Genomic DNA, 19,778 nt, shown 5'->3' with positions numbered 1-19,778 from the left:
TTCCTGCTCCCTACTCTTCGAGCCGGGGACCCATCAACCCATAAAATCTTTCGCGGTACATAAAGCCTACACCTACGTTTTGAGGAAAAACAAAGATGTTACTCGTAGATGTGTTTAATTTTGATAAGGAAATGTTAATAATAAATGGTAGATGTACACGGTATTTTATGGGCTCTTTAAGACACGTTTACACATTTTCCTTGTTACAATTAAAGTTATTTAAAACATTATTATAAAAAGTTCATTATTTTTAGTTTCTATGGTGACAGATGAAGCACCCCTACTCTTCCCGCGATTGTCATGTCACATTAAACCTTTATTTTCCTTACCTACATCCAAGATTATTTTAAAATAAATCATCACCCCACTCTACAATTTTCTCCTATATCGTGGGTGCGTTTAAAACAAACATCAATTTCACACGCCAGATCCGGAACAAAAATTTGTGAATCGCACAAAGGATTGCTAAACGAACCCGCGACACGTTCCACGCCAGTTACCCAGCCAGCCACCGCGGTAACCGTGCAGTCGAAAATGTACGAACTTAGCCGAAGTCTAAAACCTTGGTTCAATTTAAGTTGATACAGTGTGGACATTGAAAAATGTCCAAGGGTATTGCATCGCCCACGCTAGACGCTGGGACTTAATGTCCTATACGTCTGTAAATACGAATCGTCGTAAGTAAATTGTCCAGGAGTGTGTACAAGGGACCATTTTAATAGTAACATATGTTACATTATTGCTTGGTCTACTGAGAGGACCCGGTGCCTCCTTTAGGTGTAGACGGTTACCACCGGTGACGTTTGAGAGAGGTACAAATCCCACACTCTCTAGGTTTTTCCCCAAAAAGCTAAGCGCCTTTTGAAGGTTATCCCCAGTCAACAACAAAAAGGTTCTTACAAATAAATTGGGCCCTTATATGTTATTGTAGTAAACATTCAACTCTAAATAATATTATTTAGAGGACAAGTTTATTTGATTTCCTAATATCTTTTTTAACGTTGCCCCACACTAGAATTTTCTTCTGTGTCGTGGATGCGTTTACAAATATACAATTTCACATACACATGATACCTAGACACAATAATCTGTGGATCATACAGGCAGTTATTATATGCACGGCAGCCAGTAAAAACCCCATCTTTACTATAATAAATTCCTATATTATTTGTGTTATACGCCCAATGACTTATACAAAGTCTTTCGAAAAAAGACCTGATGCGTTATTCAGTAGTCAATTTGAAACATTCAAAATAACGTCGATGGCATTTTCGCCCGTCATTGGTCGACATATGGCGGCCCGCAATCGAGTTCACTTCAATCTTTCGAATTAAAAGTTACAGAATAGCTATCACGTATGACTTTATACAGTATAAATATATATATAGAAAACTTTAACAATAACTTATTAGCTTGAACATTTTTATTTGATCTCATGTTGCTTACAGAATACCAATACGTAAAGGTTTTCAATAACTTCATCATAAATTCATAGTAGCACGTACATTTATAGTCTGCAAATCCAAATAGGGCTGAATAGGAGATCGTGCGCTTAATCTGTGACAAAACTGATGTATGCAGTGATTTATAAAGGGTCTGTTGAGGCTCAATCTTTCTTGAAATCTTTGAAATTTTATGGTATTTGTTTTTAAAAGGTTATGTAGAAATGTAGAATAATACAGAATCTCTTCTCTAATACTGGAGTTGCAGCGGGTTAGGGAGGTTGCCACGGGCTTGTCCCATTAAAAAACCAATACAGACAAGTCTATCTAATGCAGTTTTAGATATCTATAAAAAAATTGTAAAGTGAATGCCTGCTCGTATCAATAAAATATATATCTGCATTACCTAGCGGATTACCGTGGCACCAGCTCGAAGAGCAGAAGCAAGAACGGGTGGTTTTTAATCAGTAAGGGACTGACACTTCTCGCCTCGTCGTTTGTATGTTTTTTTTTTAATTTTCGGTTTTCGTTGAAATAACTAATTGTAGTATGTTAGTTCATTTTAAGTCGTATGAGTGATCTCCGTACTGTAAATTAGGTAATAGCTATATGTATCTTTAGCTATAACTTTCTTTAATATTTAGAATATACTTTAATACTCTTACCTACTCACAACCACCTAGTACATCTCATTGCATCTCACGAACCAAATACCAACCGCGTCACAATGATACGAAAAGTCATATCTCCGGCTCGATTTATCGCGTGGAATGAATAAAACTGGTATTGGGGCTGTTCCCATATTCGATTCGGCACACGTACTCAATAGGGTACCGGCCGAAAGTGGTAGAAAATCCTTTTTTTGTTTTTCGTGAGTTTTCTACCATTTTCCCCGTTTCTCTCTATCCTTAGGCTATGAGCTATAGATAGTCTCGATATGTTTCGTCAATTTTATTACGAGATCTCTCGCCTGTTGAAGAATGTATTGATATGTGTGTTTTATTTGTTTCTGTGTTTGATATTACGTTCTTTGTGATTTGGTTATTGTGTGTGCTATGTAGGTAGGTATGTGTGTAGTCTCATAACATTTTTAGATGAATAATTCGTACTCTTTTTACGTTGGTCGTAGACGTGTTATTATATTTTCTCATTCATGTTTTTGACTGGTGAACTTCATTGTTTTTTATTGCGGATAGTCATAGTCAGACTCTTGCTGACTAAAAACCACGCCGTTTCTACTCCTGCTTTTCGAGCCGGAGCCCCGGTAAACCCGCTAGGTAATCCGCAGCTACGGGAAAGATTGTGATAAGTATATCCACAGAATTCAAGCATTTTAATTAGATTAGTATATCTGATCTCAACATTCGGTCTATAATCTCCTAAATCTGCAATTCCAATAACATCAAAACAATATACAAGCTAACATTAACAAATTGCAATCGTCACCTTGTACACAAAGAACCACACAAACCAACCGCAAAACCAGACTTTAATCCCATTACCACAGGGTTCAAAATCCCATTAATCTAACCGACGGCTCGCATTACCAGTTTGATCCGACGGTTTAACAGAGTAACCTCAAACAGCTACTTGTTGCTTAATTTCCATAATTCTTTACTTAACACTGACCAGTTTCATTGACCTGCCTTGCCCCTCATTACTTTGTATAATTGGATTAAAGAAGGGTCCGTCTATTAGAGGCCAGAGACCAAGTTATGCTGGGTATGTCGGAAAAGTCCATTCATGCTAATGCCTCAAGTTTTATCCGACATTGATGTATGTATTAATTACGGTAATTATTAGCTTAGGTCCGTGGCTTAATTAGTATGGAGATTTATCAGATAATGGGTTTATTTAAAAGCGTTAAAACCGCCAGTTTCAGGTTTCATCACTATCTGGTCAGTGTGTGGGTGGTTTTCCACCAGAGACGTGCTATGTAGCTATGCTGCAAAGATGTATTAGCTAAGCTGTGCAACTATGTAACCGTTTCCACTGATACTAAGCTATGTAGCTATGCTACGAAGAGGTAATAGCTAAGATATAATAGCGAGTAAGATGTGCTATGAAGATGCGCCACTGCAAAGTAACTTTGCGAGGAAGATGCGCAGCTCGAGTATGCGATATATCGATAGTAGGAAAGCTATTCATAACACGCATCGATTGCACGCATTTAACCATATAAAAACACAGCTTAGCTAAGTCCGTTTCCACCAGTGCTAAGCTATGTGTACCAATGAATATGATTAGTTGAAGCTAAACGCATCCACAGCAACGTAGCACATCCCTGGTTATAAAAGCACCCTAATACCTCTTCTTTTTACACTCTCCCCAACCAGACGTCTACCTATGCAAACTCCTTTCTCTTTAATACCATTTTTCACACAAACTATTCATTCTTTACTAGTTTCAAGCACCATAACTGATAAAAAAAAACTTAAAAATCCAAGTTTCCTTTCAATTTTGCAACCAGCTACTCATAAAGAACTACCCCTAACGACCTGAAGACGTTGCCGTCTGCTAATTACAGTTTTTCATGAAAAAACTCCTGAAAACGACTTGAATTTCAATAGCCCGGTAATAACTTAGAACAACTTAGGTTACTTAGCTAATTAAAGCGAGTCTGCTTACCGCTTTTTAACTTAAAAAAGCTAAACTTGCATTATAAAATGAAAAGGTTGTATATTTAGTTTCAGGTTTAAAATATAAAAGTGGTTGTTAAGTTTGGTTATTATATTATGTATTTTAAGTGAGTAACTTCTTGCAAGTGACTTCCTCATTGGTCAAATTTAATGACTACATCGATTGAATATTACAATGGTATTCGGATTTGGTATAAAAAAAATAATTATTATTATGATTATAACAAGACCCTATAATTCTGACATTAATACTTGTTTTTTATAATAACTATCGTGAGACATACTAAATTAACTAAAAATATCGGTTTACTCACGTAAATTTATTAAGAAAAGCTCTACTATTTTCGTGTCACACAGGTAGGTACTTCTTCATGAGCAGCGTGTGCGGTCGCGGTAACGTCAAGCACTCTACCTGATTAATGCTTCAAGATTCTAATATGTCCTTTAATTAGCTCAACAAATATATACTTCTACTACTAATACGTACTTTAAGGCTCAAGGCGTTTTGTATCATAGCGACCCATAAAACCAACAAGGAAACTCACAAGTTACGTAATCTGGAATGTAATTACAGTAAGGACTTCTAAATAACTTGAGTTTTAGTACGGCCATAACTCTTATAAGTTGTTTAGAGTGTCGGCAGAATTTAACTAGGACAAGTAATTTGGACAAAGTGCCATTTAGCACGCCCGCTTCTGTGGAGATGCATGAGAGTGCGGGTTCAAAACCTACCAACTGCAAGTACTAATGTGACGTTTTCCGAGTTATATGTACTTTCTAAGAATATTTAGACACCACTGTCAAACGGTAAATGAAAACATCGGAAGAAAACCTGGGCTTATGGGTTTAAAATCCCCAACCTGCATTGAGCAAGCGTGGCGGTAAAGGCTCAAACCTTCTCCGTGTGAGAAGATGCCTTTAGTCAGCAGTAACCTATGATGTGTGATGAGCACTGCTTCTTGATACTATGAACATTGAAGACGTCATTTTGAATTTGTTATAGTATAATGCAATAGGTCAACTCGTCATTATAAATGGCAAAATATAAGTATAACTTTTAGTATATCAATTTATAAAAAAATATTATAAAATACAATATAACTAATACTTTATTGTGCAATATTGCTGTATTTATGTTGGTGACACTTAATAAATAAATAAATAAATAAATAAATTTTTAGGAAGGAGCCTAATTAGTATTTTGTGTTTAATAAATAAAATAAATATTTTACACAATACCTACGTACATTTTCTATTATCTATTGGTTACATTCATATATGAAAACATATTTAATTCTCGACCAAATATATAAAGAAAACACGACCCTATTCACACAGAAATAGCTTTTGATTTACTTAATTAATAATACAAGTTAGCGCGCCCAGTTCATGTACTGCCCACGCAATATGGCCGCCTAATAAATGATACAGCATGTTGCCACAATGTTGCAATGTTATAATTTATTATACCACGATATTCTTTCTCATATTTTCCCTGTACAGTTTCGTACTACAGCTGAAAATATCTTCAGTAGATATTTCTCGTGAGATGGGAATGATGTGAAATACGAAATATTTTTGTTGAAAAAACAACAGCCTGTTTGAATAGCTCGGGTAACGGGATGACTCCGGGGGATAAGTTCTGATTTAAAAAATATTGAAGATGGCTTAAATATTTGTTTATACCGAGCCATTTTCATCTAAGTAAGATTTTTTTTCTGTTTAACATCAGATTTTTCAGTAATTTAAGCAATATATTAATTTATAAAACATTTTATAGAAAAAGGGGAACCGCCTTCAATTTACTTTACCGTATTCATAAAAAAATCCTTTTTAAATCAGGTAATATACCTAAAACATTCTCCGAAGTCTGAAAAATACAATGCTGAAAACCACATCAAAATCAATTCATACAAACGCGAGATAATTGCGTGCATACAGGTCAAACTAAGACCCTCCTTTTATTTGAACTCGTTTAAAAAACTAAATAAAACAATAATTCTAATAGATTTACTTACTATGTAGTTATTATATTACACATTTTACTTAATTTTAATCAAAAATCGTAAATAAAATGAAACGAAACATACAAAAGTAATTTATTTAAAGTACTCTCTTCAAACAGAGAAAAAATAACATCAACATTTTAACATTAATGTGTACCTACCTACAGACAAATAAAAAAATATACTTATCTTTAGTAGACAGTTTTTTAAAAAGAGTCCATTTTATACGTTTCAAGGTCGGCCTTGCTAAGTCGTGGGTCTCGAAATAATCTTTTTTCTAGCTACAAGTCGGCAAATACAGGGAGTACCTATAAAACCCGTCAAGACGCAGCACTCTGTATAACGAACGCGCTAAAAATACGCCGGCTCAGGTACAATCGACAATGTTACTTGGTGCACAGGTGTAGCTTTGAAAAGTTGTATGTTGAGTATGAAGTAGTTTATTACCAATATTATTATATTATCGACTTACTCAAGTTACTGTTTGTCAAGGAACAGCATTCCGCGACACAAAGCGTGGTGACTAAATGCTCAATCTTTCTCCGTGTGAGAGTCAGCAATGGCCACTTATAGGCTGTTGATGTTGATAGAAGAATAACAGCAGTATCAGTATAAAATTCACTCCTTTCAGTAAAAATAACCTATTCCCTCTCACAAACGACCCAAACATAAACTGATCCCATATCATTAATTCAGGGGTTGAAACACTTTATGTAATGTACAGGCCACAAGAAAAATAAATAAATAACTAGGATAGAAAAATAAATAGATTTTTTAGGCATTGAACAAACTTTGCTACCTCAAATAAAATGTTACCTGTACACCAAGCATTTTGGTTACCGGGGCTCCGGCTCAAAGCAGGAGAAGGAACGGGGTGGTTTTTAGTCAGTAAGAGTCTGACACTCCCTCTCGCCTCACCTAAGGCGGGAGAAGGCATTGGATGGTTTTGCCCCTCTAAAAAAAAAAAAAACAAAAACACCAAGCATTTTGTCCGATAGTACTTCGCACCGTAGTCGTCTACTATTGTTTTAGCACCACAAAGAGAGATTATCTTCTAGAAAGTGATGTGTGGAGACATATTCTGATTGAAGCCATCTTGTTTTGAATACAAACATACTTTGACGGCTCTAAATCTTTTACTTTTCAATGTTATTTCAATGATTTATAGAGATTAGAAAGGTAAAACTTAGGAAAGGGTATGTATTATTGGACTTATTACTAATGGTATTCTAAAGGATTATTGTGTATTTGATTTAGGTACTGCATAAGATAGGGTATGTCAATGTAAATCCTTTGTGCACCTAGCGGGTTACCGGGGCTAAGACTCAAAAACCAGGACTAGGAACGGGGTGGTTTTTTGTTAGTAAGAGTCTGACACTCCCTCTCGCCTCGCACAAGGCAGGAGAAGTCATTGGATGATGCATATGAATATTGTGTTCATCAAATACGTTCATATTATCATCTACAATAACCATTGCTGTAGTTAATACACAATTGACAATACTTGGTAAAAGTATTGAGCATGTTATACTTAGCACTTTTACTGAAAACTAAACACCAACTCAAAACTCTTTCAATATATCCAATATTCCCATTAATTCTTTCAAAGTACTTCAAAACGTAGCTGAGCCTATACTTATAAAATAGTTTGTGCATCAAAATATATTGCCATTATTGGGCCGACACGAAGCCTGGAATACTAACTAGTTACTCGTCCCCTCTCTACTGAAACTGAAACTTCTAACTTTTTCTTTCACAAGGCAATTTGTTCAGATAACTTTATTTGCCGAAATAAAACTCGTCAAGTGTGAGTTGTGTTCTAAGTTTGTTTCTTGTTAGTTTTATTTTTATTATATTGTTTTCTGTGTTGTGTTGTGCGGGGATTGAGGGTAGGGCAGTTGAGAAGATGGTACAAGGTTTGTTGGTTTGAGTAGGTCATTATTATGTAGTACGGAGTTAAGTAGTAGATGTTTTATGGTATAAGCCGGTAAACGAGCAGACAGATCACCTGATGGTAAGCAATCGCCGCTGTCCATAGACTCGCGAAATACCGGAGGCGTTATCAATGCGTTGCGGGCCTTTTGGGGGTTAAGAATTTAAGGGTTGTTGGGGAATCGGAGATTGGAAAGATTGAAAACCTAACTCAAACAACGAAATACAACGCAGCGTTGTTTCACGTCGGTTTTCTGTGAGGTCGTGGTATCACTCCGGTCGAGCCGGCCCATTCGTGCGGAAGCATGGCTTTTTTAAATTTTTATTCTATTTATATTCACGAATATCTACTAAGTATTACAGGTAAACCACAATGAATTGTACACCAACAATATTGCCCAATCAATAACTGACATCCTCTCCTTTGATCTCTATTTACCCTTCAGTGAATGTCAATAGAGTTCAAAGTCGCGTGTCAGGTAGTCTATTAATGTAATGAATAGCGGTAATTACTCTCAAGACACATTATTGGCTTGAACTACATCGGTTATTGAATAGTTGACAAATATGTTCCGTATTAAATTCATGCGTACATTATATAATTTCATTTTTTTATTATTATCTTACAAGCCGATAAACAAGCTGACGGATCACCTGATAGTAAGCAATCCCCACCGCCCATGGACACCCGAAACACCAGAGACGTTACCAAAAATCAAATAAGGGATTTCTTAAGTAGGACACTTGAATAATAAGCTGTTATCTCTCCAAAGTTTAGGAAAAAATAATAATTACTACCTACTTTGTTTTAACAGGTTAATCTGTTCTTAACCTAATTGTTTTCGGAACAAAATCGTTAATAAGGAATAGTCGTAAGTAATTATAAAATGTCTTGTTGACTGAAAACTGAATACTCATCATCGCGTTATGCCGAAAGCCGAACATAGGGTTAAAATAATTGGACCTGCGGAATAACTAGCGGGTTTAGCAGGTCTCCGGCTCGAAAAGCAGGAACTTAGGAACGGGGTGGTTTTTAGTCAGTATGAGTCTGACACTCCTTTTCGCCTAAGGCGGGAGAAGTCATTGGATGATTTTACACCCTTAAAAAAGGCGTTAAATTAAATAACTAAATATTATGACATCTACAATTCTGAAATACTATACAAAGATGTCTTAAATCGCATCAAAAATGAAACATTGTTATTAAAAAAATCCAATGAATGCTGAATATAACTAAATATTCAAGTTCCAACAATAAAACTTACAAGTAACATCAAATGAAATAGTTTTCACGCTGACATTTATTTAAGTGGCAAGAATAGTTCACCCATTCAAGAATACACACAATATAATCTAAAAATATTACGTTTTTCTTATGAGATACTTTACATAACACAAATAATATTAAAACGGGAAATATTACAGAAAAAACGTCTAACATCAAAGACTCGTTTCTCATTCAAACATTCACCAAAAGATTGATTTTGATTTCCATAGATTCATATTTATATTTCCTTTCAAATAAAAGGAAATCTACATTTTATATAAACGGAACAGTACCTTTTTTAATGGAGATTTGGCTAGTCATGATAAATGCTATTATTAAGCAAGGTTTGATTCTTCCGGAGCTGCGGACTGCCTAGCGAGTTTACCGGGGCTACGGCTCGAAAAGCAGGAGTAGGAACGGTTTTAGTCAGTAAGAATCTGAGACTCACTTTCGCCTCGCCCAGGTCGGGAGAAGTCATTGGATGATTTTCCTGCCTCAATAAATAAGGTTTGAGAAAAATCATTAAATTAATTAAAAAAATGGTACTAAAAATTACAATGCTATTGTAACTTCTTTGGGGTTGTGGATGTCCATGGTCGACGCCGATTACTTACCATCAGGTGATCTGCCAACTAGTTTGCTGGCCTATGTCGTTTAACCTTTTGACCGCCAGAGCATAAACGCTTCGCTGTGCCCTCCACGCCAAGCCACAAATTCAACGAAATAACCTTGAAAATATTAGGGATTCCAAAATGTTATCGATAAACCAAAGTGAGTAATAATTTTCGTCTGAATTTTTTTTGAATAAACTGCTTATAACATATAAAGAATATTTATTTAACCTTATCTCCCACTGTAATAAACTTAAGACCACATTAATAGCAACTATCAATAAAATATCAACCTTTTGAGACACAAAAATACATATAAAATTGCAGCAAGTTACAGCACTATTATCTATCAGTTACGCGCCATTGGCATGTATACATGCCAATGGCGCGGGCAACTATCCATTTTTTTTAATCTCTCGTTTAGGATTAGGGATGTAGCTGAATAATGTAACTTATCGAGTTAATTTATGTATTAGGTAATCAAATTTGAAAACTGCTAAATAGGTACAGATTTTAGTGATATTATTTATACACTTTCATATTCTTAAAATAGTTGCCTTGTATTTGTAAAATGTCACATGAAACTTAAAAATATAAAAAATCAACAATCGTATTTATTTATTATGCTCATTAACAGCCTTGTAATTGAAACCGTCACGTGAAACTTAAAAATATATAAAAAATCAACATTTGTTTATAATTATTATGCTCAATATCAGCCTTGTATTTGTAAAATGACACATGAAACTTAAAAATATAAAAAATCAACAATCGTATTTATTTATTATGCTCATTAACAGCCTTGTAATTGAAACCGTCACGTGAAACTTAAAAATATATAAAAAATCAACAATTGTGTATAATTATTATTAGTCCGGTCAAATTAGACCAAAATATTAGGGTGAAATTACATAAATTCGCAACAAGCTGAATTTCGGTACAATTGTTCAAAACACGATTATAAACAATAGGTGAAAGTTCCCCATCATTCCCGTGTGTGGAAAAAAATTATTCAAGGTCAAATGTCAAAAAAATTAGTTTTTTGCGATTTTCAGCAAAACAGTAAGTTTTATCAGAAAAATACCTCAGACTAAAATTATTATTACAAAAAATAAGCGAGTCATTTAGCTGAAGTTTTAATATTACTTGAATTACACTACATCACTAGTGGGCATGTATACATGCCATTGGCGCGAGAGAACATTCTTTTTTAGCCGATATTTAAGTTGTTTTTATCAATCAAATATTAGAATAACTATATTGCAATTTTGTTCACTGTGTACAATTATGTAATAACTGGGTATTCAGTTCTTAAGATACATCAATAAAACACGTGAAAGTAATGATTTAATGTGTTTATTTTGTTTTTCTCTGTGATCTGTTTCTTGGCATCTATAGATGTCGGTGGCGCACAGGGCACGCTTGCGCATGACATCTATACATGCCATTGGCGTTCAAAAGGTTAAAAAATATGGTATATGCACATGGAATATTCAACTATATGGTGAAAACTGAGGTGTTTATGCGTTTTTTCCCGCCTGTGTATTCAAAACCGATAGCTAATAATAACTCAAATCAATTCCATTATTCTAAACTTCTTTATTCAAAAACGTTCGGTTCGGCGTTTATCGTGAAAGATCGGATGTAGTCGGCAGCCAATCCGTCACCGGATATTGAATGAAACAGGAAAGGCGCCTCCAATCGTTGGCCGGTCGAGTTTATAGCCATTTCCGAGATTGTGCGCTGGAAAAGATTAAACAAGGTTTGTTTTGGCAGTTGGGTTAGTGAAGTTAGGTTTTAAATGAGTTTATTTGAAGCTAGTGGCGGTAGGGTTAAATTAAAAATGTTGTTTTCCTACAATTTAATAATATCATGTTAATGTTCTTGGTGACTGGTCTCCCAATAACATTAAAACTTCAAACGGGATATTTACCATGTTTATTAATTTCTATGACTTTCCGATATTTTGGCACTGTTGCAAGCGCCATGATCACGGGTGTACTGTTAAAGTCTGTAATCTGTCAATGACCATGTCAATTTAAACACTTATATGGGTTTTCCCAGTTATGCAATCTCTTTTTGTGCCTTTAGGCTTCAGTCATTCCGTCTCCTATGTTCGTCACCGAGAGAAGTGGAAACTATCGCTTTTTTTGAGTCTCCTCTATTAATATCTTCGATTTATTTCGTTCCGGATTCCAAAACAGAAACAAAACAGCCAGTATATTGCAATAGACTCTCCCACATTGGCACTCTTAAAGTAATTTATAAAATATGGACACTTTTACCTACCCCTTCGTGGATAAAAAAGTGTGATGTAGGACCATGTATTTAGATTTCTTTTTTAAAAAATCGACAGACTCAATGTTGGTGTTTCAGTTTCATGAACATGTATAAAGCCAATGGAGTGTGCGCCTGAAACGAGGTCTCGTGTGTAATGAGCCTTGCACGAGCATCGAACTGTTGTTTGTATCTACTTTTAAGTTTAGAAGTTACAACCAACGATTTATCTTTTAAGACTTCTTTAAAAAAGGTCCTTTCTTAGATAAATATAAGAAAAGATTAATTATTATGTTATCGGCTTACTCACGTAACTGTTTGACGAGGAACTCGACTAGTTTTAGCCGCGTCGTGTGTCGCGAAATGCTGCTCATAATTATGAACCTCTAGCATGACTTGAAGCTGGTCGAGTACCTCGTCAAACAGTTACGTGAGTAAGTCGATAAGGTATGTCTCACGAAAGCTATAATAAAATTATTGTAGAAGATCTGCATCATTAATATTCTTTTCTTTATATATATTGTTTTTATTGTTTGACGTTTCAAAAGTGCCTAATTTAGGATTAATTGAAATAAATGCTTTGACTTTGACTTTTTTTTTTATTTATGTTGAAATAACATAAAAAACAATAAACACAACAAACAATATAGACAAAGCCAGCATTAACAAAATAAACGTTATTTATAAACACTCCAAGGTCAAAATAAAACTCATTTTTCACCAAAAAAAAATATGGCTGACTCCTAAAACTCGCAGTAAACTGTCTCTCTACATAATTAATGGAGCCGGGATCCATCTAGATTGCTAATTAAAATAAAATTAAACACAATATGAGACAACCAATTAATTTTCGACCCTACTACTCCCAGTCTACGATTTACTGATTCAGAAACTTTTAATTACGCACGTAACAGGTGCGTCTTAGCATTACGCCAATGTTAGCGCTCCGTTCGCTAAACTTGGCGTAATGTACGCCGTGTGGCGTAATACTAAATTACGTTTTGTATTTTAATTTTGTTCTACTTGAACTGAGTTGATTCGAATTGATTGATTGAGTGCTCAAAAGTCCTTTTAGTGGGTATGTAGTTTCGAATTACGCCTGCCAATTTGACAATTCGTCCACAAATAGTGATTATATGTTTAGTGATAGACTGCCTCGTTGGCCGAGTGGTTGCAAGTGTGACTGCCGGACAAGGGGTCTCGGATTCGACTCCCGGGTCGGACATAAGTATTACTGGGCTTTATTCGGTTTTTCGAAAATATCTTAGTGGTAGCACGGAGTTTGGAACTGTGCCCGGTATATGGCAATATGGCAAATTACATGGGACTTATAACACAAATGAAAAAGTGGATGCACATTATACAGATGCATTACGCGCGATAATGCTTACACCTTCGAGGATAAAAGTGGTAACTTTAATTGATTAATTGATGACGTAATTGCTTAGCTGAGTCCGTTTCCACCAGTGCTAAGCCATGTGTAACCAATGAATATGATCGGTGGAAGCCAAACGCATCCACAGCAGCGTAGCTTAGTAAAGCACCCTTATTATGAAATTCCTTCAACTACTTAACTACAACTACTAGTAAAGTTGGCGGGTAAATAGTTTATAGGTTAAAATGTCAGTAGAGACAAACATTCCGGAAATTCTCAAGCAAAATTCCCGCGAACAGAGACGCGATCAAAGCTTAGTGTTTGTTCTAGTTATTTTCATAATTATTGACTGTAAGGGAAAACAGGGAGGAAAACTACTCATAGAGAAACATCTGAAAATCCTTAGAAAATGTTATTGATTCATTATTTATACACTACAATATAAGTGTGGGAGAGCCATGCTTCGGCACGAAAGGACCGGCTCGACCGGAGTGATACCACGGCCTCACAGAAAACCGACGTGAAACAATGTTGTGTTTCGTTGTGTGAGCGAGGTTACTGGAGGCCCAATTACCCCTCTTCCCAATCTTCGAAAAAGTCCGGCAACGCACTTGTAACGCCTCTGGTGTTTCGAGTGTCTGCTCGTTTACCGGCTTATACCATAAAAAACACATTAACAATCAATGGCTAATCACAACTGGATTATGAGCCTGGACAAAAATGCGTTTACCATAAGCCAGCAAGTGATTTCGAAATCGCAGATTAAAAGATTCAGGTTTATCAAAGAACGGATGGAGTTTCTTTCTCGTTCTTCTCTATTCGAAGCTACACTTTGGAACGAGCAGCTTCACTGACGACCAGACTGACAGACTATTATTTGTTGACATTTCAAAAGTTCCTATTTATGGTTTAATTGGAATAAATGATGAGACTAACTTTGAACGGTGTATCCGGGATATCTCTCATCTATATCTCTCATAAATATGAATTCTTTTAATCGGCTCATACAGTACCCGCATGAAGAGTAGACAAATGTGTTCTACACTGCCATTATCAAACGACGAATCAAAACACAAATCCTAACATACCTACTACACGTAAAATACACCGAAGGTCACCACTGACCATATAAAGCCTTTCGATGCTTTCAGCAGTAATTTACATGAAACTTTCATATGATCGTTAGGAGATTCTGAGTACAGGGGATAATCTGATCTAACCCTCTTGTACTAAAGTCTACATATGAGATTATCAGATTACAAAATGTTATTCATAAATAATAAGTAACTATATTCTACTCCAGATACAGATTGGTCAATTTGTTATATTATAAACCCTATTCAACTACAAATATAAGGTTGGGTATCCTATAATAAATAAACATTATTGACATCACGTCAATAACACCAATACTTTTCACTTATTGTATCATGACATCACTTCAGCCTATAAGTGGTCACTGCTGACCAAAGGCCTCGTCTCTCGTAAAGAAGATTCGAGCATTAATCACCATGCTTGCTCAATGCGGGTTGGCAAATTAACGTTGGTAGGTTTCGAACCAGCATTCTCATGCATGAGAAGCTGCCTTAAACCTCCAGACCACCGCAACCATTTGCAACAAATTGATATGTCCTCAAAAACGACTCGAGCGCCCTCTACGCAGCGCAATACATCAACGAGTTCAATATAAACGTTTGGTCGTTTTACCGTGAACATTTTAGCGTTCAAACAGTGTGTGCGCACCACTAGTCGAGCCAGTCACTCGTTAACAAAGGGCTGTGCGGTTTGCGAAATAAAAATGTAAAAGAATGTGGTTTTGGAAGCACGGGTTTTTTTATAGACCAATTTGGTGGGTGACAGCTATTTTATGTTAGTTGTTTGTGTCATTAGTGGCTACAGTAAAGAGTTTGGTGAGCGCATCTCCTTACCATTGGAGATTTTGTCCCATAATCTTATTCGGTTAATTATCTTGACAGCTGAAAATCGAATATAGGATCTAGATTTTGGCACTACTCTTCTCAACCAAACACTTAATACCTAGTCAATAACGATTAAATTCATTAATGTTTCGAAACAATAAAAATAAACATAAACAAACGATAAAGCACATTAACTTGACCAACTTCAACTTAATTGAAGCCCAGACTCAAAGCAAACAAATTAAGATCTTGCATTAATTTGCAACTCACGAACATCAACAGGGAAATTTTGGCAGTGTGTCAACCCTAACCTCGAACTAGGTCGTGGGTAGTTTACTTTTGTGTGACAGCCCTGGAGTGTGTACTGTGTACTGTGTACACAGAGGGGGGGGAGGCGTGGGCGATTTCGATCATAGGTACCCTTTCGTATAGAGTAGAGTAACAGGAAAATATTTGGAGGATTCTGTAGGTACCTACTACTGACGTGTGGTGAATGGGGTTACGTCATTGGCTGTCTGATTTTGTTTCGTTATTGATAGGATTTGCACAGCTGTCAGTCTGTCAGTGAGGCGAATGAGTCTGTAGTGGGATCTTGAAGTTTATACGAATTGGCTTGGGTTTTTTGCTACGAAGATGTAATAGCTAAGGTGTAAAACTATGTGACCGTTTCCACTGATACTTAGCTATATGGCTGTGCGAATCTTACTCGCAGCAGCGCAGCTTGAATATGCAACGTATATCATTAGTAGGGAAACCATCCATAGCACGTATCCATTTCACGCATCTTTCCATATGAAAAACATAGCTTAGGAGAATCCGTTTCCACCAATGGTTAAGCTAATGATGTGCTGAATATAATTGATAACAAATAGTGCTAAGCTATGTGTACCAATGAATATGATTGGTGGAAGCCAAACGCATCCACAGCAACGTAGCATAGCACATCTCTGTGGGAAAAACACCCTACGTTACCTCACTACAGTAGAACCTCGATAATCCGTACTCAAGCTAATCCGAACGCCGCTGTAATCCGAACTGCCGCTGTCTTTATCTATAACTGAAAAGTGTGCCATACGGATAGTTTGCAAGATGGAGTGTCTGGAACTTCTCTTTCCCTTAAGTATGGTGTTGGAAAATCGACAATTACTGATTTAAAGAAAAAAGAACAGAAGATACGGTCGTTTGTAGCTCAAACCGAGAAAGGCCCAGGTTTGAGAAAAACGCTTAAATTGCCAGAAAATCCCGTTCAAAAGCTTTTCACTTATTAATAAGTATTGTGTAAAATGTGGTTTAAATGTGTATTTTACTAAACCTCAATAAATATATTTATATCAAAATATAACTAATTTTTTTTCTATACTATATTGTGTATTTATTTCTATAGTACCAATTATAATCCGAACGCTCCGTGAGTCCGAACAGGGGTAATTTTTTGGTAGTTCGGATTATCGAGGCTCTACTGTATTATAATAAACTATTCCCATCACAACTTTCAATACCACATCACTACAGAAGAACACATATTATTATCCATGGAACAGGTATTATTAATATAACAGGTATTATGTAACAGGTATTTCCTGCGCTGAAGTACAAGTTATACGTGAGTTAGGAACAAGTATGGCGTGTGCATAGAAAATAGTTTCCGATCCGACGTCAAGATAGCTCTTATTCAAGGTTTTCTGTATCATATTGCTTCTGTCCTTTTGTAAGTTACTAATATTATAAATGCGAATGTTTGTTAGTTTGTGTGTATAATTGTTATTCAATCACGTCAAAATGGCTATGTATGGATAGGGATGAAATTTGGAACAGGGGTAGGTTATTGTCTGGAATAACACACACTTATAACTCAAATGGTGTAAAGTGGGTGTACATTGTATAGCGGCATTACGTGCCGTAATGTGCGCCTCTGCCTACCCCTTCGGGGATAAAAGGCGTGATGGCGTGTGTCTAAAGAAAAAATAAAATTCGTAAATCTCCATAGACGGTTGTCATTGTAAACACTGTACAAAATATCAAGACTATCATTAATCTTTTCAAATATATATAACTGAAGAGTTTGTTTGTTTGTTTGTTTAAACGCGTTAATCTCTGGAACTGCTGGCCCGACTTCAATAATTATTTTTGTGTTGGATAGTGCATTTATCAACGAAATTTATAGTTTATACAATGTGATAGGGTTGAGACTTCTAACCCGTTAAGGCTGAGTACTACATCTAATTTTATCGACAAAAGTCGGGTGTCGAAGGGGTCGAATCCCCTCAAAAGTTATGGCTATTTTAATATTTTTTTTAACTTTTTTGATATCAAAGGTTGTATGCGTCGTAGAAACAAAAAAAAAACGACAAACGGTAGCTAATAACCTTGGCTAACTAATTCATTACTTTTTTCATATGTTTGATAATGTTTTGATGAGAAAAAAAATCATTTGTCAATTATATTTACCGAAAAAAACACTATTTTTCAATATTTTCAATAAGGGGTTCAACCCCCCATATTATTATTTTTTTGTCGATAAAATTAGGTGTAGTACTCAGCCTTAACGGGTTAGAAGTCCCGCCTCTATCACATTGTATAACATCACGCAACAATCAATAGAAGCCGAGCAGAACGGGTGAAACCGCACAAAAGTAGCTAGTATTCAATACAATTAATATCTAAATTTCACAAGATATAACTACACAGGAACAGACACGTTTTCAACGCCAATTTCCATTCAGCAGTTTCCTGAAACTTAAGCCATAAGTTAAAATTAAGTTACCACAAAACTTTCGAGCAATATTAAATGAGAGGAGGAGAGTGGAGGCTTCGCAGCTGAAAACTTAGGAAACATGTTACTGAATATTGTAATATTTTATCAGTTAGTTGGTAACTGAAACGAGGCTTTTCCGGGGCCTGAAGTTACTTGAAAACTTTCTGAAATCGCCTGAATATGTAATAGAATCTTCAGGTACCTTACTTGTACTTTTCATGAGATTTTCAGTGCCCTTTTTTGAGGGGGGAAAATCATCCAATGACTTCTCCCACCTTGGCTGAGGTGAAAGGGAGTGTCAGACTCTTACTGAATAAAAACCACCCCGTTTTTTCTCCTACTTTAGAGACTACGAAGATTTTTAGTACCCTTAGTACGAGTTTGTACTTTATGTTTATTCTTGGTTGCTTGCTTTAAGATCGGTTAGTTTATTTGAGACGGCCAATCAGAGCGAATGGGCTCTCGTTTCGATTATTTTAAACGTAAAGCAAACTCATATTAATGGTACTGATTACTATAAAGATTATAATGAATGCCTTGTTGATAGTAAAACTTCTGCAAGCTGTTGCAAGTGCGGCTACTGAATGAGGGGTTTCAAATTTAATTCCGGGATTGCTAAACATTTTTGGATTTTTCTAAAATCAACGTGAGAACTAGTGTCTCAACACTTTTATTTTTATTTTTACACAGAAGTAGGCATCTATAAGAAGCATTAGTGACACATAATATGTATAACCTACATCTTAACAGAAAATCTTCAGTGTATTCAAACATCTTTTCTTTTGTTCCAGCATGTGGTCCCTTTGGCGCGCTTGGAGCGTGTTAGTATGCGCGTGCGCAGTGGCGGCGCAGCGTATAGATCAGGACGCCATCATGTCGCCGCGTCCGGCCCGTCTCCGGGACATGCGGCAAGACACCAAGACCGACGAACCGACTTGCGATCAACTTAAGGCTATGTGGAGGTAAGCAGCGAAACTATTTTTTTTTATATAGACTTTTCATTGAATTAAGGGAAGAATAGAATTTGTTGAAGAAGAAAAGAGGAATGAATCATTTGATTGATAAAGTCATTTGATAGAATAAATCTGCTTTCCATCAAGAAAGAAGTCTTTATACCAAGAAGAAAGTTTAAAAAAAAGTACCCAAGTAGTCTTCTTATTCTCAAGGCTCATGATGATCCCCTCAACATACATCGGGCACAATTGTAGATTCCATGGTAGCATGAAGATATTTTCTAAAAACCACATATCTGGGAATCTTATCTTAGCAGTGCCTACATGCGATGTGTACTGATCACGTCATCGTCATATGGAATGCGTACGATGTGTGCGATGCGTACGATGCGGGCCTGTGGACGCTTACCTTTACCATTACTCGCCAGTAACATTCCGACATTCAGAATCGGCAGAAAACTCAATAAACACACAAACATGTATATCTTTTAAGCAACCTTTCCACAAATATTGGGGCCAAACATTTTTCCAACATGGAAACCCCTACGCAGAAACTCAAAGAACACACAAACAGGAAAGAATATCACAATATTCACAAATAT

General features: G+C 36.0%; 1 protein-coding gene across 2 annotated transcripts in view; it reads left to right on the top strand.

The window, feature by feature from the left end:
- The window catches only part of LOC118280728 (uncharacterized), a 113,700-nt gene that overhangs the window by 76,527 nt on the left and 17,395 nt on the right, over positions 1 to 19,778 (top strand). For both annotated transcript variants that reach the window (XM_035601068.2, XM_035601067.2), the window contains exon 2: positions 19,015 to 19,185. In XM_035601068.2, coding sequence (XP_035456961.2) covers positions 19,016 to 19,185 — 170 coding nt within the window. In that variant the 5' untranslated portion in view covers position 19,015. The remainder of the gene's footprint in view (positions 1 to 19,014; positions 19,186 to 19,778) is intronic.

The sequence above is a fragment of the Spodoptera frugiperda genome, chromosome 16 (assembly GCF_023101765.2).
Source record: "Spodoptera frugiperda isolate SF20-4 chromosome 16, AGI-APGP_CSIRO_Sfru_2.0, whole genome shotgun sequence".
NCBI classification, from domain to species: Eukaryota; Metazoa; Arthropoda; class Insecta; order Lepidoptera; family Noctuidae; genus Spodoptera; species Spodoptera frugiperda.
Note: the sequence above shows the minus strand (reverse complement) of the source record. Positions and strands in the feature narration are given on the sequence as shown.